General features: G+C 50.4%; 1 protein-coding gene across 11 annotated transcripts in view; it reads right to left on the bottom strand.

The window, feature by feature from the left end:
* CACNA1B (calcium voltage-gated channel subunit alpha1 B) overlaps nucleotides 1-23,210 on the bottom strand; it is a 313,565-nt gene that overhangs the window by 127,270 nt on the left and 163,085 nt on the right. For 7 of the 11 annotated variants that reach the window (XM_085593746.1, XM_085593747.1, XM_085593748.1 and 4 more), the window contains exons 8-12: nucleotides 18,446-18,561; nucleotides 11,330-11,386; nucleotides 10,628-10,702; nucleotides 8,687-8,776; nucleotides 4,997-5,206 (exon numbers count right to left, since the gene is read on the bottom strand). In XM_085593746.1, coding sequence (XP_085449872.1) covers nucleotides 4,997-5,206; nucleotides 8,687-8,776; nucleotides 10,628-10,702; nucleotides 11,330-11,386; nucleotides 18,446-18,561 — 548 coding nt within the window. The remainder of the gene's footprint in view (nucleotides 1-4,996; nucleotides 5,207-8,686; nucleotides 8,777-10,627; nucleotides 10,703-11,329; nucleotides 11,387-18,445; nucleotides 18,562-23,210) is intronic. The other 4 variants (XM_085593753.1, XM_085593755.1, XM_085593749.1 and 1 more) reach the window with 3 other exon arrangements.

Genomic DNA, 23,210 nt, shown 5'->3' with positions numbered 1-23,210 from the left:
TTAAACCCATCCCACAGTCCCTCAACCCATCCCAAAGTCCCTAAACCCATCCCACAGTCCCTAAACCCATCCCACACTCCCTAAAACCCATCCCACACTCCCTAAAATCTATCCCAGTCCCAAAAACCCATCCCACAGTCCCTAGAATCCATCCAACAGTCCCAAAACCCCCTCCCCACAGTCCCAAAACCCCATCCTACACTCCCTAAACCCATCCCACAGTCCCTAAAACCTATCCCACACTCCCAAAAACCCATCCCACACTCCCTAAAACCCATTCTACACTCCCTAAAACCCATCCCACAGTCCCAAAACCTCATCCTAGTCCCAAAAACCCATCCCACAGTCCCTAAACCCATCCCACACTCCCTAAAACCCATCCCACACTCCCTAAAACCCATCCCACAGTCCCTAAAATCTATCCCAGTCCCAAAAACCCATCCCACACTCCCTAAAACCCATCCCACACTCCCTAAAACCCATCCCACAGTCTCTAAAACCCATCCTACAGACCCCAAAACCCATCCCAGAGCCCCAAAACCCATCCCACAGAGGCAGGGAGCTCAGGTCCTTCCTTCACCCCCCAGCTTTGGCCAGAGGAGGAGGAGCCCACCCCAGCCTCATCCTTGGGCTCCTGCCCTGCCCCAGTGCCTGCAGCTCTCCCACAGCAGGAGCTGCTGCCCGTGGCCAAAGGCACAGCCCTGGTCTCTCTGCTCCTCCACGGCGTCCCCAGCATGGATTTTGAGGAGCCCTCAGCTGAAAATTCATCTTTGCTGCTACCAGACCTCAGTGATGCCATTCCAGAGTTGGTTTCTAACAGAAATCTCTTCTTTCTCAGAATACTGGCAGTAGTGGAAAGGAGCGCGAAGAGATGATAATAAAATCATGAAATATATGTCTGAAATATATTCTTTTATAGGCAACTGCAGCTTATTTAACCAAAGTTCTGTGCTTCACTTAGCAGTGTCCATCTGCAGCATGAGAGAAATCCTATTTGGCCCTGGAGTCCCTTCCACACAGAGAAGGAGAATCTCTGATTGAATTTGAGGATAATTACAGGGGCATGAAGTAGGACCTGTTATTAATCATACCAGAAGAATTCAAAGAATTCCTCATCAGTGCTTTCAATAAAGCTAAAGAAATCCCAAGCCTCTCCCCAAAGCTCCTGCAGTCCTTTTTCCAAAGCACTTGTACAGATATGGAGCATCAAGCAGAGAAAGCTAATCAGAACAATTCAAAACAGAAAAGTTAAAAGAAAAGACCAAGGGAAAAATAAATCAATGCAGACCCGTAGGCTTTTACCAACTGTTCTTTAAGTAAAATTAATTTGTAATGTAATTAAACTTCTCCCCAGAGGGACAGGTATAATTGAATTAGAGGTGCCTGGGTAGAGTTGCAGGGTTTAGCAGATCCTTTTCCTGTGCTCCTCTCCTACTGCTACAGTTCCCAAAAAGCCTCCTCAGTTCATTCCTGAGCCCCTTCCCTGAAACATCATTGGAATTTTTGATTTCTCTCTTGCTCGGCATCACACCAGCCAGGTCCTGCTCCTCTGCAGCGATGTTCCCTCATCAGGGATTGACTCTTAAGCCATTTTTAAACTCTGCCTCTCCCAGTGAAAGGATTTTGCCAAGTATTTCCAGGAGTTGTCTGAAATCCCCTGGTTTGTGCTCTCTCCTTCTGCCTCTATCGAATGGATTTGTGCAGCAACCTTGGGCAGAACGGGGCTTCCCAGGAGCATTCCTGGAGGGCTCAGCCCAGCTGGGCTCCTTCCCAAACATTCCCTGAACTCGGGATTCAATGAGGGATTTGTAGAAATACAAGGCTATGGAAACTCTGCCATCCCCCAGGAAAGGGGTAGGAAGGTTTAGGTCATCCCCTGTGGGAATCTGAGGTATTGATGATCCCAAGATTGTAGAAATTCTCTGTCTTTCTGCCCCGCTGCCAAAGCAGAAGCCATAATTGGTCTGTGCTGGTTTCCAGGTTGTTTATTCTGTTTATCTCTCACATGTTCTGCTGCCTGCCCAGCTCTGTCCTGCAGGGCAGCGTGTGGGGCTCTGCCCTCAGTGGGATGTGACAAACATTAAATACCAGAAACTCCCAGGGCTGCATTTACAAGAACGTGCCAATATCTGTCACCTACGTTGGACAGTGTGTCCCCAGCCTGAACCAACAGAAAAATGCCAACACCACAGTGAGACATGGAGGGCATGAAGAAGGAGAAAAAGGACAAGGCACACCCAATTTCCTCCATCTTGTCCCCTTTGGACCCCTCATCTAGAATCCTAAAATTTTACTTTTGCACCCGTGCCACACTTAATTATTACTTATATCAAACACTCAGAGCTTTTAATTCATCCTGTAAGGTTGAAAACTCTTTTGCATGGCCAGAGATCACAGCCAGTGTCTCTGGGGGCTCTGTCCAGGGGGTTCCTGACCCCTGCCAGGGTCCCAGACCTGCCAGAGGGAAGCCCTTATCTAAGTTTCCCAGCTGGAGGTGAATAATTCCAAGAGACAGAACCAGCCCTTCCAGCCCTCACTGGAATATTAAGGAGTTCCTGTCTCGAGGATTTCTCCATGTTTCCTTGGAAAAGTCACTGCATAAGGTGCTCCCAAAACTGTGTTTTGTAAATCTGTCACCTTTTTTTGAGTTGGAAGACTTCAAGTGTAGGGTTTGTTTCCTAAACATTTAGTCCTAATTCCAGAGGAAATCCTAATCCTCAAACTTTTAATTACTCTGCCAATCTAGCTTATTATTTCCTCTGGTAAATTGAGGTAATGAATAAGCAAGAGTGATTTCTCTGTATGGTCTGTCTCTCTTTTCAGTTGAAATCTTGCCAAAAAAAAAAAAAAAAAAAAAAAGACTTGAAAGGAATTTCTGTCCTTATTATACATCTCTCATTAGAGCTCCATTACCTGGTGGCATTAAATATTTCAACAAATATTAATAAGGAGCTTTTGATGTCAGAGCAGTCAGTATTCCTGACCTCTTAGGTCTAGTAAAAAAAAAAAAAACTTCAAAAGTTTGCCTTCCTTGTAATAAGGTAAGACCTGAAGATCTGAGGCAAGAAATATTTAAGTATCTAATTTATAGAGAAATCAAGGCAAATTAGGTAGATAAGGATCTTTAAAGATCTCAGCCAACATTGTTAAGACTGTTGGAAGTATCTGAGGGTTTTTTTCCCAGTCTTCTGTTTGCTTTTTTCAGAAGTTTTATTTAAATTTTCATCTGGTCAAGTGCTGAACAACAGATTTGTTCCTGGTCATTTTACAGGGTCAGAAATGGCCAAAGGAATGGCTTTGTCTTCCAGGAACAAACCTCATCTCATCCCTTCAGAAGGAAAAATTTGCACTATCAGCAGGATGAATTTCTACATTTCCAGTTCTAGGAGTCCCAGCCTCCAAACTTCATGACAATAAACAAAATAAGCTCCATCCCTCACCTTTCATTTTTTTTTTTAACCAAGCTTTGTCAGCGAGTCTGTGACCTCAGGGAGACACCATTTCTCATTCATCAGAACAATTAGAAAACCCAAAACTCGTGTTTCAAAAGCACTTCTAGACTCTCTGAGCTAAACCAGGTGACCACAGGAACAGGCTAAAATAAAATCTTTTCACAAATACAGAATAATCTCTCTGGGAGTATTTCTGTCACTTAATGTCACAGGAGGGCACCGTGCCATCCATCACGCCCCATGAGGGAGGGCATGGAACCAAAAAAGAGCTGTAAAGGTGCAACCTTTTAAAGGCTCTGACAGGAATCACAGCAATGTGGGGCCTTAGGGCCTGATTCCATAAGCACTGGCAGAATTTTTATCTCACAGACCATTCCAGCTGCTGGTACCCCAGGAATATCAGAACTGGCAGAGCTCTGTGTCCCCAACAGCAATCACCCATGGGTGCTGCAGATCTGCTGCAAAGTGACACAAATTTGCATTCTCTGGACACGGTTAGCCAAAGAATCCCGTTTTTCCCAGACATCATTCCCCTTCCTTTTGAGCATCCTGCCCTAGGACAATTCCTCCTACAATTCCTTCTCCTGCCCCATTCTAGGACAATTTCTCCTCCTGCCCCATTCCAGTTCAGTTCCTCCTGCCCCATTCCAGGACAATTCCTTCTCCTTCCCCATTCCAAGAGAATTCCTCCTGCCCCATTCCAGTTCAATTCCTCCTGCCCTGTTCCAGGACAATTCTTCCTACAATTCCTCCTCCTGTCTCATTCCAGGACAATTCCTCCTGCCCCATTCCAGGACAATTCCTCCTTCTTCCCTATTCCAGTACAATTTCTATTGCCCTGTTCCAGAGCAATTTCTCCTGTCCTGTTCCAGGACAATTCCTCCTCCTTCCCCATTCCAAGAGAATTCCTCCTGCCCTGTTCCAGAGCAATTCTTCCTGCACTCTTCCAGGCTTTACACCTGACTAAATCTCAGTTTTGCAACAACCTTTAGGATAACATTCCCCTCTCAAACCAACACCCTGGTGGATTTTTTCTGAACTGTGTGATTCAGTAATTTGAAATATGATTTGAAAGAGAATTGAGATTCAGTCTGGAGAAGGAAAACTTTGAGATTACCTAAATGTGGCATTTCAGGACCTGAAAGGGCTGACAGAAAAGGTAAAGAGAGACAATTTACAAGGGTGTGGAGTGCCAGGACAAGGGGAATGGTTTCCCACTGCCAGAGGGCAGGGATAGATGGGCTATTGAGAAGGAATTCTTCCCTCTGAGGATAGGGATCGGAATGGAATTCCCAGAGCAGCTGTGGCTGCCTCTGGATCCCTGGAAGAGCCCAAGGCAAGGCTGGACAGAGTCTAGTGGAAGGTATCCCTGCACAGGCAGTAGAATAAGCTGAGCTTTAAGCTCCCTTCCCACCCAAACCATTCTGTGACCCCAGGGGTGGGAGTCAGGAGAACCGAGCTCTGCGGGACGCCGAGAGCCGCGGCACGGCGGGACCAGAAACGCCAGCGCTGCTGGGGGAAGAACAGGAGTGGCCAGTACTCACAGAGAGCAGTGGTCAGCTTCTCGGGCTGGTCATAGTGCACCATGGCCACACAGAGGGTGTTGAGGGCCACCACGCAGAGCACGACCCAGTAGAAGCTCTGAGCCTTCACCATGCGGCGGATGAAGAAGCGGAACATCTTCTCTTTCCTCCTGAAGTAGGACGAGCTCTCGTTCTTCCCACTCTTCAAACTGGCGCGGGCAAAGGGAGACCCTGGGACAGAAAGAAGAGTCACCACAGCCCAGCCCAGCAGGGAAAAGGCTGGAGGGGGTTCCTGGGCACACAGAGCCCCTCCAAGCACCAGAACAGCTCAGCAGGAAGCTGGGAATGTTGAGAATGGGCTGAGCAAGGGTGTCTCGCTTGTAATGAGGGATGAAGGCTGGGCTTTTAAAACTTCATGGGTCAGTGCCTAGCTCCACCATCTAAACTGGGCTTCCAAACCTTTGCAGCACTCCTGATTGTCCCAGTTAAACTCATCCCTTTTTCCTGGTTGATGGGGACAAAGAGCAGCAGGCACAGGGTGTTTCTGCCCTCATGGAGCTCGCAGGTGCCACAGGAAAGCTCATCCCTGTTTGTCCTGCTCCAAGGGCCAGTCACTAGGGAATTGAGCAAATTCTCCTTAATTTACTCTCCAGCCTCAGCTATTTCTTTAGCAGAGGGCTCAACCTGCCTCCGTGCATCAGATTTTGGGCTCAGCCATTCATTTGTCTCAATTCTGCCTCTATCAGCTCCATTTCCCCTCTGAGCTGAAACCCTGGCAAAGAGTCAAGGGTTTCAACAATAGGAAGCTGATGGAAGAAATGATTCCTGATGTCAGCTCTCCCCCTGGGGCAGAGGCACTGCTCAGACGAAAAGGCTGAGGCAGGAGAAATCAGGAATAAGGGAATAAACACAGGAACCCCTTGGGGCTCCTCTGCAGCAGCCACAGAAGCTGCCATAAGCAGGGGAAATGGTGGTTGTGCTAGGCTGGCCACTGCCTATACCAATGGTTTGTGACAAGATATCCTTGCTGCCCTTCCCCACCCTGGGATGGAGCATCCCAGCAGGGTGAGCAGGACATGTCCTTGTTCTGTCCTGGAGCAGGTGGCTCTCCTGGGCTCAGTGACATGAACAAAGAGTTCTGGCTTCAGCAGCCAAATCTTGGAGTGTGATCACCTCCATGTCAACACTTGGAACGGGTGGGTATGTCACCCAGCCTCATCCTGCAACATCATCCACAGCAGCCAGAGAAAGGATGAGGCATCCAGATGTGACAGCAGCGGGTTCTTCAAGACTCACAGCCCCACACAAGTGTGATGCTCCCCCATGGAAAGTGAGCTCTCTTCTCCATTTCACATTTCTGGCATCCACCAGCACTCCAAAAGCAGAGCTGGCTTGACCAAGCTTTGAAAAAACTCCATGCTGAAAAAATCAGTGTGTTCTTCTGTTGGTTTGAAAATCCTGCCTTTGGCAGTTTGGAAGAGAAGAAATCACAGTGCTCCTCCTCTGCTCTGCTTTAAGACAACAAGAAGAGCCACAGTTTAGGGATTTAGGCTGCTTCATATCACAGCACTCCTTAGCAGGTACAGAGCTCTCAGACATCCAAGCCCCTCTGTACTCCCAGACTGGCAAAGGAACAGTGCTGCCCTCTCATTCCTGTCTGCTGATCTTCCAGAAGTGCAAAGCAGTGATATTTAAACTGCTCTAACATGGAAAACATCCCCTCCTCCAGGCTTTGGTGTCTGGGAATCAAGGCAGTGCCTGATACAGCACAGAGGGTGTGAAGCCAGTGGGAGTGCAAAGAAAAGAATAAAAGCTAAGAACAACTGCAGAGAACACCCTGAGAAGTGTTTACCACTACAGAGCTTTATACTGCACTTATAAAGCTCATAAAGGTGCTTGTGTTTGAATTAAAATGCAACATTTTCAGCCAATAGCCAGAGAGAGACCTGGCAAAGTCTCCCCCACCCTGAGCTGCATCTTCACGTGGCACTCAGGGATTATTTGTTAGCTCTTCCACGCTCCTTCTGCTCCCATCTGAACACATTACAGAAACCCATCCAAAAACCCCTTTTCTCCAAAACAGATCCTTTATGCGTAATTGCCCACGTGATCTGATTGTTTATGCTCTGCATTTCAGCCTCTTCACAAGCCTGCAGAAGAGGCTGCTTAATCCATTCCTTCTTTTCTGCCTCGTCCCATGAATCAAAATCAAAACCACTTTTCCCAAGTGGGTGAAGCACTCACAGAAGGTGGAAAGCACTGCTGTTATTTTCCCTGCCATATGCTCCTGAGACAGTTCCCAGCTCTGCCTCGGATTATTCCCAAGCCCAGATGCTCCATCATCCGCTGCCACCTGAAATGCTGAACTCCAAGATCTGTTGGCGTGGCACTGGCTGCCCAGAGCCTGGAGGGACTTGGATTTGGAGGCAAAGATCTCATCATTATTGCAACCATGAGCAAATATTCCAAAAATGACCATTCCTTGTTATCCATGCAGGGATCTGAGAGAAGAGCAAACCAAACCAAAAATGCACACAGGCTGCTGCATTTTTGCCCTTTTTCAGCACCAATCCTCTCCTGGAAGTGGCAGCGGTTTCACCACAAACCCTGAAGCCGAGGGGACTGTGGCAGCTCAGTGCTGGTGTCAGGAACATGCCAAGCCACACTCATTTTCTGCAACCAGGTCTTCCTTTAAAGTGGGGGAAAAAAATTCCAGCAGCAGCTGTGATCCCTGAAAACATCAACGCCAACTTTCCAAAGGGCAACTGAGGCACTCATGCTGTGCAAGCAGCCACGGACACGGATTCCCAAATGTGCTGTTTGTGCTGCTCCTCCTGTGCATCCAGGATTTGCTGCTTCGTGGGGACTGGGCTGCCAAGACATTTCTTTGGAAGATAATGAGAACATCTGCTGCTTCAGCAGCAAAACAGACTCCAGCAACAGGCACGGGGGTGAGCACAGCGCCCGGCTGCAGAGCAGCAGGAGATGCCTCTCCCACGGCTCAGAGGGTTTTGGCTCCAGCAGCTCCCTGAGGTGGGTGCTGAGTGCCCAGAGCCTCCCCTGGCAGCCCAGAGCTGCCTCTGCCTCCCCACCCACGCAGATCTCAGCAGGGAATCAGCTCTGAGAGCTGCAGAACGGGCAGCACCTCCTCAGCCTGAGGATGCCAAGTTCACCCCAGCAGGATGCCCTGCTCTGCACTGGAGCTCCAGATCTGGCTTTAAAATCACTTTCAGATCTTCCTCTAAGACGAGAATGAGAGAATTGAGGCCACTGCCCAGCACTTCCTAGTGACCACTCGCACAGCAAAGGCTGAGACACCTCAGCTGGGCATTAGTGGACAATGGGACTGTGGCCACTTCCTCTCCTCCCTCCAACAGTGCTGTTGGGCAGATTTGGGGTTCATTAGCATGAATGAGCGTGTTCCAAGCAGAATCCCGGGATGGCCAGCCCAGCAGGGACTATCCCAAGGCTTTGCAGGGCTCTCCCAAGGGTGCAGCATGCAAGAGCTGAGGCAGGCAGCGCAGGAAGAGGGTGAAGCCACGGAGCTTGCTGCTTTGGGAAGTCAAGTGCTGCTGCAGCAGCAGTGGAAATTCATTCTCCTTCAGGAAACCACAGCTTCTGGAGCACAGGAGCCGCTCCAGAGGAGGAAACATGACATGGGCAGGTTGAGGTGGAGATCGAGACCTCGGGGGATGCGAAGCCAGTACTCACCAACGGAGCAAATGTCTGTGAAATGGTCCTCACCTTCTTCTGCATGAATCAGGTCATTTTTGCTCTTCTTTATTGCGGCTCTTTTCAACACTGCGTGCAAATTAAAGAGAAAATGCCCCGTGAGGATGCAGAGTGGATTCTCTCTCCCCCTCCCTTCACTCTCCGGGGCCAGCATTTCCTTCCCAATGCCAGCTTAAAGCTCTCCCACCAGGCTACCCTGGAGCAAACCGCACATCCCTCAACCTTGCAGGGCCTCTGCACGCCTCAGTGCCAGGGTGCTTCATTCCTTTGCCCTTCCAGCTCCTGAAGGTTTGCCAGGCACAGCTCTGCAGGTTCCACTTCATGCAGCAGATGCAGGAGGGTGGGGGGCACAGCACCAAGGCTGGGCAGGGACTCTGGAGCTTCCTGAGCCCCACGGGGCTGGGAGATGGGTGCTGCCACCCCTGGAACCACCAGTGCTGTTTGTTTACAGAGTTGACAGCGTTTACAGAGCTCCGTTTTACCACCCAGCCGTGCCTCAAGGTGCAGAAATGCCGCGTGGAAAACGCGGTCACACATCAGTGAGCAGCACCCGGTGTGCAATCCCTGCCCCCTGGGGATGTCGGGATTCTTTGAAAACACTTTATTTTTTCCTCCAAAAGCAGCTTTTAGTGGAGAGGGCAAACATGACTACATTTACTCCAACAGGGAATGAGAGCTCCGCACTGTCCACCCAGAGCACGGGGGGTGAGGCAGGAGCACTGAGGACGCTGCTCCCAGGACCACCTACCTGCAGAACCTTGAGAAGTGGCAGAAAAAAAAAATCACGTTGGTACAGTTTGGTGACAGCTTCGAGACATACAGTAACTAAAGCAGCACTTTCTATCAGCAGTAAGACACCCCACGGTGTGGTGATACAGACTGGTCCGTGGGCACACACAGCAAAGCCACTCACGCTGCAGAGACTGCCCCGGGGAGGCTCCTCCACAACATCCCCTCACCCTAATTTGCTACAAATTCACTTCCCACACTACACGGATTGCCCTGCCCTGCCCTGACAGAGACATGGATGCGCTTCTTCCTCCTACGGGCTGTGCTTGAGTCACTTCAAGGGAACACCCAGAGCCACACCCGGGTTCGGAGAGGCTCGGAGAGGGGAGGATGCTCTGAACCTGTGATCTGGATCCACTGCTTTGCATTGCTTGTGCTCCTTGTGCCCCACCCAGCTCGAGGCTGCATCCTCAGTCCGAGCGATGCCAGCTCGGGGGTCCCTGAGGCTGTGTCTGTCCCAGTACAATCCAGCGTGTCCAGGGCCATCCTCAGCACTGGAGCACAACCAGCACTGGGATTCATTTCTTCCAACACTCCCTGGCATGAACTGAGCAGCTTTTTGTCTTCTCCCCGAGAAAACTCCTCCGTGTGTTTGGCAGTGAGGTTGTGCCACCTCTCCAGGCACGTCCCTGTGTTTTGGGGACTCAGAATTTACCACCATAGACTGTGGGCTGCTCCACGCCAGTTGCTCCAAGGCTGGAAACGTTTTCGGGCTCCTTTCGCTTTAGGTAAGAGTAACCTGAGTATCTCTGGGTCTTTACTCCACGCCTTGCGCCCACCTCGAGTTTCTCACAGCACTCAGCCTCTCAGGTGCTCCTCAGCGCGTCCAGCTGCAGCCCGGCAGCCCTGGCTGCAGCAGGCTCCCCCAGCTCACGCACACCCCCGACACGCACACGAGGACTGGCCACGCACACCTCAGCCCTGACCTGCTGCGGCCCCAGCTGCTCCAGCCCCGGCTGCTCCCGGCGCAGGTCACCGGGCTGGCCGCGGCCGGGGATGATGCTCCGCAGAGCCGCACGGCCGGCAGCCGGGCAAAGCCACCTGCGGGCTGGCACCGGTGACCTGGGCACGGGCCGGGGGGAGCTGCCCCTGTGTGCCACCTAAGCCCCTGGTGATTTGCAATCCACTCACTGTTGTAGCTGCTGCCGCTGCCAGTCTCTGCCGGCGCCGTGCCTTGAGGAATCGGCCCTTCCGAGGCGGCCCTCCCTGACAGTGAATGGGAGGAGAAAAAAAAAGAGGGGGGGGAGGGAGGGGAGGGGAAAGGAGGAGACATGGGAGGACGAAAGATGGTCAGAAAAGGGAGAGGGAAGAATCTTTAACTGAGCTTTGAGTGGCTGGCGCATCCTAAGGGCTGTCGGGGCTGGAGGCACAGGGGGAGCATCCCCGCGGCCTCGCTGCTCGGCTCCTCCGGCCGTCCTGCCACGCTGGGCTCGCACGTCGGAAGGAAGGATCACCACACCCTGTTATGTCTTACTGCTTACAGCTAACAGGGGGCTCAGTCCCTTGGTCAAATCCGTTCGGAGCCCTGCCTCCTCTCGGTCAGCGCATTCGCTCTTCTCCATCCTTCTGGCAGCCTCTACCCCCTGCACACACAGCCAGCCACCCTCGGCAGGGCGTGGGCACCGACCCCGAGGGCACATCCCCATCCCGGGCCGGTGTGGGGTGTCCCATAACTGCTCCTCGGCCACCTGCAGCCTGGAGAAGGGGCTCTGTGGCCGGATTTGTGCCGGGTGCATGCGGGAGGATCCTCCTGCTCGGGAGGAAGGCGTGGCAGTGACAGCAGTGGAACCTCTCCCGTGGCACAGGAGGAAAATGCCCAGCAAAGCCACCTACCGTCCAGAGGGGACTTCTCTTCCGCGTTCTTGTCCTCCTCGGCCAGCATCACCTCCTCTGGAAAAGGAAAACCGGCCAGGGTCAGCCTCAGGTTCCTCACAGCCCTGCTCCGACACCGGCTGGTGGGGCAGCAGGAGCCTGTCCCAGTGCCACCCTGCCCCTGCGACAGAGTCTGCAGAGCAACTCATGGCTCAGGGCTGTGCTTCTCACAGGATGCACAGAATTCACAGAATCACTGGCTTGGAAGAGACCATCGAGTCCAACCCAGCCCCAACCCCTCACCTAAGCCCTGCCACCCAGTGCCACATCCAGGCTTTGTCAAACACACCCAGGGATGGTGACTCCACCACCTCCCCAGTCAGCCATTCCAGAACTTTATCACTCATTCTGTACAAAACTTTTTCCTGATATCCAACCTAAATTTCCCTTGGTGCAGCTTGAGACTGTGTGCTCTGGTTCTGTCAGTGCTGCCTGGAGAAAGAGCCCAGCCCCAGCTGAGCACAGCCACCTTCCAGGAGCTGCACAGAGTGACAAGGTCACCCCTGAGTCTCCTTTTCTCCAGGCTGAGCACCCCCAGCTCCCTCAGTGGTTCCTCACAGGGTTTGTGTTCCCAGCCCCTCTCCAGCCTCGTTGCCTCCTCTGGACAGGCTCCAGGTCCTCAACATCCTTCCCAAACTGAGGGGCCAGAGCTGGGCACAGCACTCGAGGTGAGCCCTCAGCAGTGCCCAGCACAGGGGCAGAATGAGCTCCCTGCTCCTGCTGGCCACACCATTCCTGATCCAGGCCAGGGTGCCATTCTCAGCCTGTGGGGGAGGATTCCAAACAAAGCACTTCCTCCATGAGATCCCTCCTCACAAACCTGCTCCGGGTTCCTCACCAGCTCTCATCCCCAAGGCACCTCTGGAGACCAAGGGCCTTCCTCCAGACCAGACAGCAACACAAATCCCACAAGCCCCAGGAAGGTCCCTCAAGCCCATCCACACTGGAGATGGTTTGGAGAAGATGCTCCACACCCATCACTGCTCCTTTGTCTCCAAAAACCAAGATTCAGCCACGGGGAGCAGAGTGGTGGCACAGGGTGAGAGCAGCAGGGCCACATGGCAGGAGAGTCGCTGTCACCACAGAGCCATCCCATCAAATCTTTCTCCAAATAAAATCCACAGCAACTTTTCCATGGGGGAGCTCTGCCTGGCACAGTGCCTGCAACCACCTTCCATTCCTCTGCAACTGATCTCCAAAATACAACCTTGCACTGTCCTAAATTAAAAAAAAAAAAAAAAAAAAAAAAAAGGAGGAAGCACTAAAAACTAACCTCCCAAAATGACATCATTTTTATCTGTGTGAAAGACAACCCAATTTCCTGAGGTTTCCCAGGGCACTGCCACCCCCCTGGCCAGTTTGCAGTGCTGTGCCAATACTTGAGACCACCCTCAGAACCACAGATTTTGGTTTTGCCGCTGGAAACTGATGTGGGGATCTGCTAAAGGACAACCCAAAGCACAGAAAACATAACATTGAGCTGGTAAACTCCACACTTCCTTTCATTCTTATAAATGGCAAATTCACACGCCTGTAATTCCACTGATGTGATTTGGGCCCTTACTAAAACATCTGACACCGTGTTCCCACCAAATTTTGCTTTAAAGTCCGTTTAAGCCAGTCTAGATGGAAGAGTAACTTCAGAAAAATAAATACAAACAAACCAGAGGCCAAACATCAAAGTGTGTAGCTGAGAGCTGTCTAGGAGGATACCAGAGGGATCAGCCTTATATAAGCCTATATAAGCCACACAAGCCTTATATAATCTCTTTATTAATCATCTGGGAGAGAGAGGGAATGATACTTTAATAAGACAGCAAATTGAGAAGGCTGAAAAATAATACCAAGGGCTGAGGAAGGCTGGAAAACCAAGCAGAGGGGAAGGGAATACAAAAAGTGCAAAGTAATGCACCAGATATGTGAAAGAAAGGAGAGCTGAGAGGGGTAAAAATGCCAGGTGAGGTCAAAGCTGCTCTTTAAAAGGTGTAAAGTTCTGTCAAAAACCCACAAGTTGTGCCTGAAACCCCACCTACAATTCTGGTGGTTTTCAAGTCTTCTTAAGACAAGTCAGAAGAGTGAAATGGGCTTTTTCAGACAGCTCAAGAGACTTCTCTGACCAGCCAGCACCTCAGACCAAAAGGTTCTTCTGAAGTCCTCCCCATGGAAAGCCATACTGATGTTTGGGGGCTAAAATAAGGGAGGAGTGAAATGGAAATTCCCAGCCTGGCTGCCCTGAAACACCAGGAAGGGATGGGAGACCTTTCCCAAAGGCTGCTGCTACACTGGAGTCCCACCTACAAATTACTCTTACAAACCAATTCTGCAAACAATTCAGGGTCTTGAATTGGTGCTCAAACAAGTCTCAATCCATAAACACAGCTGGGCTCAGTTTTGCTGTTCCTTTAAAATAACCCGGCCCAGTTTCACCTCTGAAATTCCCTCAAGCCTCCTTCTCCCCCTGCAGCAGGTTCTCTCCCTTGATAATTATTCCTGTCTGCCTCGTGTCCTCTGGGAATCCAAAGGATCACAGCTACCCCAGGAGGTTTTGGAGGCTAAAAGGAGAGCTCAGCAGGTCACTGAGCACTGCCAGGAGGGGTTTTTCACCAGCCAGCATCCTGAACAGAGGCTCAGGAGCTGCTTTGCCTTTTTCATCCCTAACAGAACCTGGAAGGAGATAATTTGGCACCTGAAAACCCCCCCAAAACCGTGCCTCTGCATGAGGAGAAATGTTCAGCAGAGAGATGGGACCAGAGCAGCAATTCTGAGCCCCCAAACAAAGGCTCAGGGGCTTTGCCAGGGTATCAGAGGCAGGGGTGTCTCAGCAGCAAGAGGAATTTTTGGTCATTAAGTGCTGGGTGTGACTGGGCTGGAAATAAAGGCAAAGCAGCCAAGAAAGTGGTGCCTCTTCTTCTTCTCTTTGGTGTGGGAAAAGAGGATATTGGGGGCTCAAAGGAGCAGCAGATTACTGGAAATAACTCGCACTCAACAGGCCACAGAGGTGAGGAAAATCAAAGACTAAACGAATTTAATTTCTGGCTGGGTAAATAGGAAAAGCTGATTAAAATGCAGCCCTCAGAAGTGGCTGTCACACTGTCCCAGGGAGCTCTGCTTTGTCTTTGTGGCAATTACCCTGCCTTGGCATCTCACCCGGGGCTCTTTGCTGGAGGTGTCTGTTCCCATCTCTCCCGGGGGCTCAGGGCTCTGTTCTTCTAAAGAAAACCGAAACCTGAAGTTCAGAAAGCTCTGCCCTGCCAAGGGATGGCCTTGAAGTCACAGAGGGCTGGGAGAGAGATGAAACTATCCCAAATCCTGGCACTCCAGGAGGACAGAAGCACTCCAGTTTGTGCTTTGAAAAAGATGGATTTGGGAAGAATTAAAATGCAAAACACGAGAAACTTGATTAGCCCAGAACAGGAAGACTTTGAGTCTCTGAGCAAAGTGTTTTCCAAATGATTCATGTCCTAGCAAGTTAAGAGAAACATCATCAAAAGAATATCTGTGGGCTTATAAACTCTTTACTCAGTGTGGAGAATTTGTAGTTCTCTGTTCTCCAAAAATTCCAGCCTTGGAGTTCCTGCAGTTCTGAGGAGTTCGGTGGAGAAAGCAGCAGGAGCAAAATCCTTTGCATGGACTGCATCACTTGGCTTCCCCACTTTTTAATTCCTCTGGAAAGCTCAACTGCCTTCAGACTGAGGGAGGGGAGGTTTAGGGAGATGTGGGAATCCAGAGCTTCCCTCTGGCTGCCCTGGCAGGTCTGGGACCCTGGCAGGGGTCAGGAACCCCCCTGGACAGAGCCCTCAGAGACACTGGCTGTGATCTCTGGCCATGGAAAAGAGTTTTCAATCTTACAGGATGAATTACCAGCTCTGTGTGTTTGATATCAGTAATAATTAAGTGTGGCACGGGTGCAAAAGTAAAATTTTAGGATTCTAGATTAGGGGTTCAAAAGGGCACAAGATGGAGGAAATTGGGTGTGCCTTGTCCTTTTTCTCCTTCTTCATGCCCTCCATGTCTCACTGTGGTGTTGGCATTTTTCTGTTGGTTCAGGCTGGGGACACACTGTCCAACGTGGGTGACAGATATTGGCACGTTATTGTAAATCCAGCCCAGGGAGTTTCTGGTATTTAATGTTAGTCACATCCCACTGAGGGCAGAGCCCCACACGCTGCCCTGCAGGACAGAGCTGGGCAGGGCAGCAGAACATGTGAGAGATAAACAGAATAAACAACCTGGAAACCAGCACAGACCAATTATGGCTCTGCTTTGGCAGTGGGGCTGACAGACAGAGACTTTCTACAATCTCAGAATCATCAACACCTCAGATTCCAACAGGTGGGAGACTGGGAATCAGGAATTCTTCCCTGGGAGGGTGGGCAGACCTGGCACAGGTGCCCAGAGCAGCTGTGGCTGCCCCTGGATCCCTGGCAGTGCCCAAGGCCAGGCTGGATGGGGCTTCTACCCTAAACCAGTCTGGGATTCTGTGATAATTCAAATTACTGACATTAATGAGAAACATTGATGACACTTCAGAATGGTCAGTGAGCAATAACCACAATGTTAAATTAAAGTTATTGTTGACTGAGGGCTGGGGTACAGGTAAAGGAGTGATTTTAGTCACTCTCACTTTCTTTGGTCCTAAAACAACACTTGAGGTAAAAACCTGAGCACTACAAAGGACAAGGGCACCTCCTGTCCAGCTCCAGTAACTGCACAGAATATGTTAGAAACTACACAGCAAAAACCATCTAAGGAATAAGACATCATTTTATGAAACACTGGAATGCAGCTTTCCACTCTTCCTGCCTTGCATCAAAAATAAACGAGGGAAAAAATACCAAACAAACCAAATGCTCAGGGAGGATATTAGAAATGTTGGAAACCTGATGAGGCATCCAGGGGAAAAGAGGGGATTGAGCTGATTGGTTCTGGGTGCTCTAGAGCAGGAAAAAAATAAGATGAAACAAGGCAGAGGGAGATTAGAGAAAGAAAAGTAATTAAAAGAACTCCTGAATCCTTCCTCTTGCTGCAGAAAGGTGATGGATTTAAAGTGAGGGCAGGACACAGCTCCGTGGGGTTGGTTTATATCTAAAATCCAGCTGAGTCTTAACATGGGGCACTCTTTGCTCCAAGAGTCAACGAGGCCAAGGCTGGCAGAAGGACTTAAAAACAATTAGCTGTTCCCAGGAATAATGACCAAATCCTCCAGAGTTCCATTCGAGCAGAATCCCAGGAGCTTTGCTCTGCCCTTTGAGCAAACAGCTCCTGCCTGGGGCTGCTGCAAGGTTTCTGTCTGTCCTCCCTGGCTGCATGTCCCCCTCGGAATCCTGGGGAAGGAATTCCAGATCATTTCAGAGCTGAAATCCCCAAACCAGACCTGGGAAATCCCCATCCACGGCACAGTCCCAATTTTCAGTGCCTCACTCCTAAAGCCTGGATTCTCTGCTCTGCTTTGCCTTCACGCTGCATTTTTAGTCAAAGATTTTATTAACACTGCTAAGCTGATTTTAATTACTGTTATTATTCAGCTGTACTAGGAGGCTCTTTTATATTCCTATTGTGTTCTCAACAATGCCTTTGCAGAGTATTTTTAACGTTCCCTGATTCAGCTCTTTTGCATGCACTTCCCTGTTCCACAAAACCTTCTGGATCGTGTGTTATAAGGCTGAAAAATGTGCATTTTCCAGCAGTTTCACTCGAGATTGGTGTGGTATTTATTCAGCCCTGGCAACAAAGAAATGGAAGAGCCAGGAATTCCCAAAAGAACAGGAATTGGAGCAGAGGTTGACTGTACATTTTATAATTTCTCCATCCCAAGTTGCTTACAAGTTCAGCCTGTGATGGGCAGAGCAGGCCCCAAAGTGAAACAAAGCCACCCTCAACCCTGCAGGGGAATTCTCAGCTCTGTTTTAGTGATGGAGATCAGGATTAGGAGACCAAAAATCACCAAGAGCCTTAAAAGCAAGACAGGATGACAAAGGGAGAACCCTGCTCCAGCCTGGGCAAGCCAGGAATTAATCTGAGTTTGAGGTTGCACAAAAGCTGTAAACTAATGAGAAGACAAATTCTAAATGGAAAGGAAAGGGAATTCTTTATTTTCTCATTCCTCCAGAAGCACAGAATGAAGAGTGGCTGCCTGAGTTGCTGCTGAACAGTCACAGTGAATAAAAGTCTGACAACACAAGTGGCTCTCAATTGTCACCCTGTGCAGTGCTACAAGAAATAATGGGTTTAAAGCACCACATAAACTGCTGATATTTCTATTTTACATTTCAGTTGTAAAGAGCAAAGATGAAGCTCATCTGTCTAAAATGGCACCCACTAATCCATTTGAGAAACCAGCACTTCTTCTCTTCCCCATCATTGTTTTAAAAGGCCTTTTCACTCAGCTCTGACGTTGAAAAGCAAACAAGGAGGAAATTACCCCCCATTTTCTCAGTGCTGCATGAAAGAATTGACTGTGGTTATGTCAATATATAAATATCAGCTCCTCCATAAGGCAGGAAGGTTATTGGTAATCGTTGCAGTCTGATAAAAATGCTATTTTCTGTTAAATTAATGTGTCTGGGTCCTGGTTAAAGTTGCTCACGCCTTGCAATAAAGAGCAATGTTCAGTTCCAGGGGCTATAAATCAATGTTAATATGGGCTGGGGGGAGTCCCATGCAAGCGATCCTTGTAGCTCATAAAAAATGCCACTTGGGTGGGTTTTACCAGCACAGAAACCTGATCAACCAGCTGGGACAGGGAGTAAATAAAACAGAAATTACTCATGGGAGGGAGCAGTTCCACTCTCTGCAGGCTTTGGGCACTCAATCACTTTTTATATTATCCTGTATTAGGGAAATTGCTTTGATCTCAGCAATAAAGCTGGCTCAGCTCCTTTAATTTTGCTTAAACCAAACCAAGGTAGTTTTGCAATAATGTTGGTGCAACCACTCGGAAAGAATTCCAACAAAACCAGCGAGTGCTGGCCGGGACCTCCCCAGGCTTGACCACACCACAGACTAATTCTGGAGCCATCCCCAGACCTCACCTGCCCCAAAACACACCCAGACAAGCCCAGGAGCTGCCTGCCTTACCTGCTTTGAAGATCCACTCCAGGTACCCGTTGAGCTCCCGCTCGATTTGCTGCTGCCGGCGGAGCTTCAGGAACGCGCGGCGGTTCTCCACCCGCTCTCGCTCCTTGGCAAATTCGCTGTCAAGAGAGGGAAAAGCCATCACAGGCAGCCAGGACAGGCACAGAGCCCCACCTCAGCCTTCCAGGGAGCCTGTGGAGTCCAGCACGGGAGCAGGGAGTGGAAAGCACAGCAAGGGGCTTATTGTTGTCCTGATGCCTTGAGAGCTGACCTAGAACAGGGACTGGACAGAGCTAAGGAATAAAGCAGGGATTTATTAAATCATCTCCTCCATGGATCCACCTTGGGCAGCACCAGAGCCCAGCCAGGGCTGCACCCAAATGACCCAAAATGGTCCCAAAATGCACGAGCGCTCCCGGGGCTCTCCCTGGGATCAGTTCTGCTCCATTGGCACCTTGGAGTTCATTGTCCCATTCCAGCTTCAGCCCAGGCAGTCCCATCCTGCTTGTTTTTCTCTCTCCAGCCCACGGTGTTTGTGCTCCTGGGCTGAGGTTTGGATCATTTGTCCTTGGTGCCCAGCTGGAGCAGGAATTGTTTTGTCTCCCTGCTCTGGGCAGAGCTCACCATCCCCTCATGTGAAGCCCAGACCCACAGACTAAAGCAGCACAGAATGTGAAAATAGAAAAGCTGAAACCTGAGGCATAAGTCCAACAAATTATTCCTCAGCTGCCTCTCTCATCCTGAAAAAGACCTGAAAAATTCCATGTGCACACACCACAGACAGTCATGAAACACAAATTACCATCCTCAATGCTAAAAAACATCCTCCAGCTCTCTCCACAGCACAATCTCCTCTAGAAACCAAGATTAGGTCACAGACATCAGCACTTTTCTGAAGGGATCTGCTCTTCCCTGTCAGTCTTTCTTCAAGTTTTCCCAGGCTTTTGGTGATTGTGATAAGCACAGGTCAAATGAGAACTGAGTGGGGATGGGTTGAGGTGAAATAGCCCAGATGTCCTGGGCTGAGGGTAAAAATGATGCTGCTGTTTGCTGAAATCCCATGGAAAGCAAGGGTCTGGGTAGCCTCACTAGAACAGGGCAGGCAGAAAGGAAAGGTCACCCAACCATCACAGAAATCACATCCAAGTATATCCTGCTGGTCTAGCTTGAAATGAAGGTAAGAAAAAAGGGCAGCCACCAGCCTGACAACCCACAGTGGGGCCTTCCCCAAGGTAATTCCTGGCACCTCTGGAATTTTCTGATTTTCTGGACACATGAAGGTGTCCAGCTGCCATTTATGGAGCTCTGACCAGCCCCTGCAATCCCTGTTTTAAGCACTCACTGGAATATCTCCACAAAAGCTTTGCGTGGGAAAATGTGGGATCATGAGGCTTCAGTCCCTCAGCACATCTTAACTCTTCTGTGTCCTTCACACCTTCAGTTTACTATTAATTAATCAATCAGCTAATTAATGATTTTTACTAAAATCCCACCTAATCAACCCACATGTCCTCATCAAAAGCCAGCGAGGAGCAGGAGTGAGAGAAGGGTGGAAGAATGGGGGGGAAAGGAGCTCCAGGTGCCAGGGGCAGCTTTGCATTCACAATCTGCAGCTGCTCCTTCAAAGGTGCCACCTGTGCTTCGTTTGACAGGAATATGACCCACAAAGAAGGGACTGAGGGAGAGCCTGGCACTGATGGGAGGGCTGAGCTGGAATCTTCATTTTGGAGCACATCCCAGGCTCCTGACTCCCTCTCCTGTCCCCACCTGCCAGGACAGCCCCTGGCTCCATCCTTGGAACAGAGGGAGTCCAAACTCAGCTCTGGGCTGACAGCTCCTCCCTGGCACTCAGCACATCCCCAGGGGGATCCCAGATCCTGCATGTGTCACCTGTGTCACCCCTCTTCCCTTTCCATGCTCTCATTCCTGCTTCAGCCCCTGCTGCCTGGGGCCAGGGACCTTCCCTCAGTCTGGATTTGTGTCTGGAGCAGGAGGGCTGACATCAGGCACTGGGTGAAACACGCATTTTATTTTCCAGCCGTGGCGTTAGGGGCTGGCGTCAGCACAGGCTTCCCAAAGGAGGAGGCAGCAGCAGTGGGAAGGTTCCTGGAGGAGCCCCATGGGCAGGAAGGACAGCAGATGAGCCACGGCACTGCCCCCTCAGCCCTCAGGAGCAGCAAAGGCAGAGCTCTCCTTGCAGAGCTTTTCATCCTCTGCCAGGTCCTGTCTGGCCTGAGGACAGTAAAAGTTACCCAGGACTTGTCCCTTTTATCACAACTTTATATTGCAGAAGCACAAAACAGAAAGGACCCACAAGGATCAGAGTCCAAAATCTCAAGTGGAAGGTCTGTACTTTAAAAGTGTAAGAAAATGAGGGAGAAACTGCTGGAAGTTGCAACCCTTCATGTTTGCAGTTTCTGTACAGCCTAACACAGATGTCCCAAGGCACCGGTGAGGGACATTGTGGGGTTAAAGCCACCTCCTGCTTCCTGGAACTGGCAGCTTTGGCCACCACAGAATGCCAGAATTGTTTGGGTTGGAAGGGACCTCACATCCCATCCAGTGCCACCCCTGCCATGGCAGGGACACCTCCCACTGTCCCAGGCTGCTCCCAGCCCCGTCCAGCCTGGCCTTGGGCACTGCCAGGGATCCAGGGGCAGCCACAGCTGCTCTGGGCACCTGTGCCAGGGGCTGCCCACCCTCCCAGGGAACAATTCCTGCCCAATATCCCATCCATCCCTTCTCTTTGGCAGTTTGAAACCATGGTTCCTTGTCCTGTCCCTCCAGGCCCTTGCACAGTCTCTCTCCATCTCTCCTGTCAGCCCCTTCAGTCTCTGCAAGGCCACTGAGGTCACCCCAAACTTCTCCTCTCCAGGTGAACAACCCCAGCTGTGCCAGCCTTCCCTCCCAGCAGAGCTGCTCCATCCCTCTGCTCCCCCTGGCCCTGCTCTGGGTCTCTGCAGCAGCTCCAGCTCCTCCCTGTGCTGGGCAGGGCTGGGGCAGCTCTGCAGGTGGGGTCTGACCTGAGCACAGGGCACAGGGGCAGCATCCCCCTGCCCTGCTGCCCACGCTGGGCTCAGCCCAGGGCAGGGGGCTCAGGGCTGGGGCAGCTCCAGCTCCCACCCACAGCACCCCCAGCTCCCTCTCCAGGGCTGCTCCAGCTGCTCCTCCCAGCCTGGATTGGTCCTGGGGTTCTCCTGACCCAGGGGCAGCTCCAGCACTGCTGAAACCCCTGATGTTCCCATGGGTCACTGCTTGAGCTTGTCCAAGCCTTGTCCAGGTATTGCTGTAGAATCTGGGAATGTAACTTCCAGGAGAAGGCAATTCATTTGGTCTCTGTCCATGAAATTCCTCCTGAATAATCCAGAGCTGCTGCACAATCAGGTTCAAGACTGGAGGGTTTTGATTTTGGATCTTCCTGGTGAAAGGAGCTCCACTTGTTCTTTCTCATTTCAGGAGATGGCAGGGAGGTTTGGTGAAACTGGGACTTGTTGAAAAGAGGTTTTCTATATGAAATGAAATAATAAATTATGTGTGTCTTTTCCACTACATCCATCACCATTCAGGAACTGAAATATTCCTCATTTGCTGCAACTAGAAAACTCCCAGAATTTCCCTTTGAAAGCTCTTCAACAGAGTTCAGAACACATTCAAAGAAAGGGGGGAAATTATATCAAAATGCTGTATTTCATCTAAAAACATTTCAACTGAAGTTTCCCTGCCAGCTCCAAATGAAAACACAGAGAGCCCCATGGGAAGGGTTGGGAGCAGTAAATAGGTTTCCTCTTTTATTCAGCATAATTCCCATTTATGCCTTTGACTTGCAAAAATCTCCCAAATCACCAGAAAGGAAAAAACCTGAGCAGGAATTTGCTGCTTCCTGCCCAACTTTACCTGCAGGATTTTTTGCAGAGCTGGTTTTCCACCCTTTGGCCAGTTCTGGAATGTGTAATGATGTTTTTTCGTGAGGGTGGAGAGGTCTTGGCACAGAGCAGCTGTGGCTGCCCCTGGATCCCTGGCAGTGCCCAAGGCCAGGCTGGATGTGTTGGAGCAGCCTGGGATGGTGGAAGGTGTCCCTGGCCACGTTGTAGGTGTTGCACAGGGACAGCAGGAACAAGCAGGATTCCAAGGCAGTGCATCCATCATGGAAACCACATCCAGTCAGGCTCCACGTGTCACATTTTTCTCCTCGAGAGTGGCCGGTACTTAATGTCACCAGGAAATGGATGGTTGTTGCTTTCCACCTTGGTGGGTGGAGAAGGGAAATCAATCTCGCTGTGAAATATGCACTGAGACAGCCACTCCAGGGCAATTCCAGAAGCCCCCGAGCCACACAAGAGACAGCAGCAGCTCCTGAATAACCACCAGGGTCAGCAAACATAATAAACCAATGAAATTCTTATAACTACTTTATCCACGCTGGCCTTAAATAAAAAATACTGTCACATCAAAGAGGGAAAAAAATCAACAAACCACAATCTTCATCCCCTGAGCGTGTGATTAACTTTCCTGTGTGACAGCAGAGAGCTGGCATGGAGCATCCTAAATTCTCCTCCTGCTTTGGCTTGCATGGCGCACGCCCAGGGCAGCGGCAGCGCAAGACTGATGGCATCCTCAAAGCTCTGCAATTCAGGTTTGCTGCTCAGAAATCAGCCAGAAACCGCGGGGAAGAGGCAGAGAGAGATGAGACAGCACCGCTGTCACCCCCACGCTAATAGTGCTGGTGATTAGCGACTCGTAATTACAGCACAGGTAATTAGCTCCTCAT

This window comes from Lonchura striata, chromosome 17 (assembly GCF_050655825.1).
Source record: "Lonchura striata isolate lonStrDom1 chromosome 17, ASM5065582v1, whole genome shotgun sequence".
Taxonomy (NCBI): domain Eukaryota; kingdom Metazoa; phylum Chordata; class Aves; order Passeriformes; family Estrildidae; genus Lonchura; species Lonchura striata.
The sequence above is the reverse complement of the archived record's forward strand: the minus strand, read 5'-3'. Positions and strand labels throughout refer to the sequence as shown.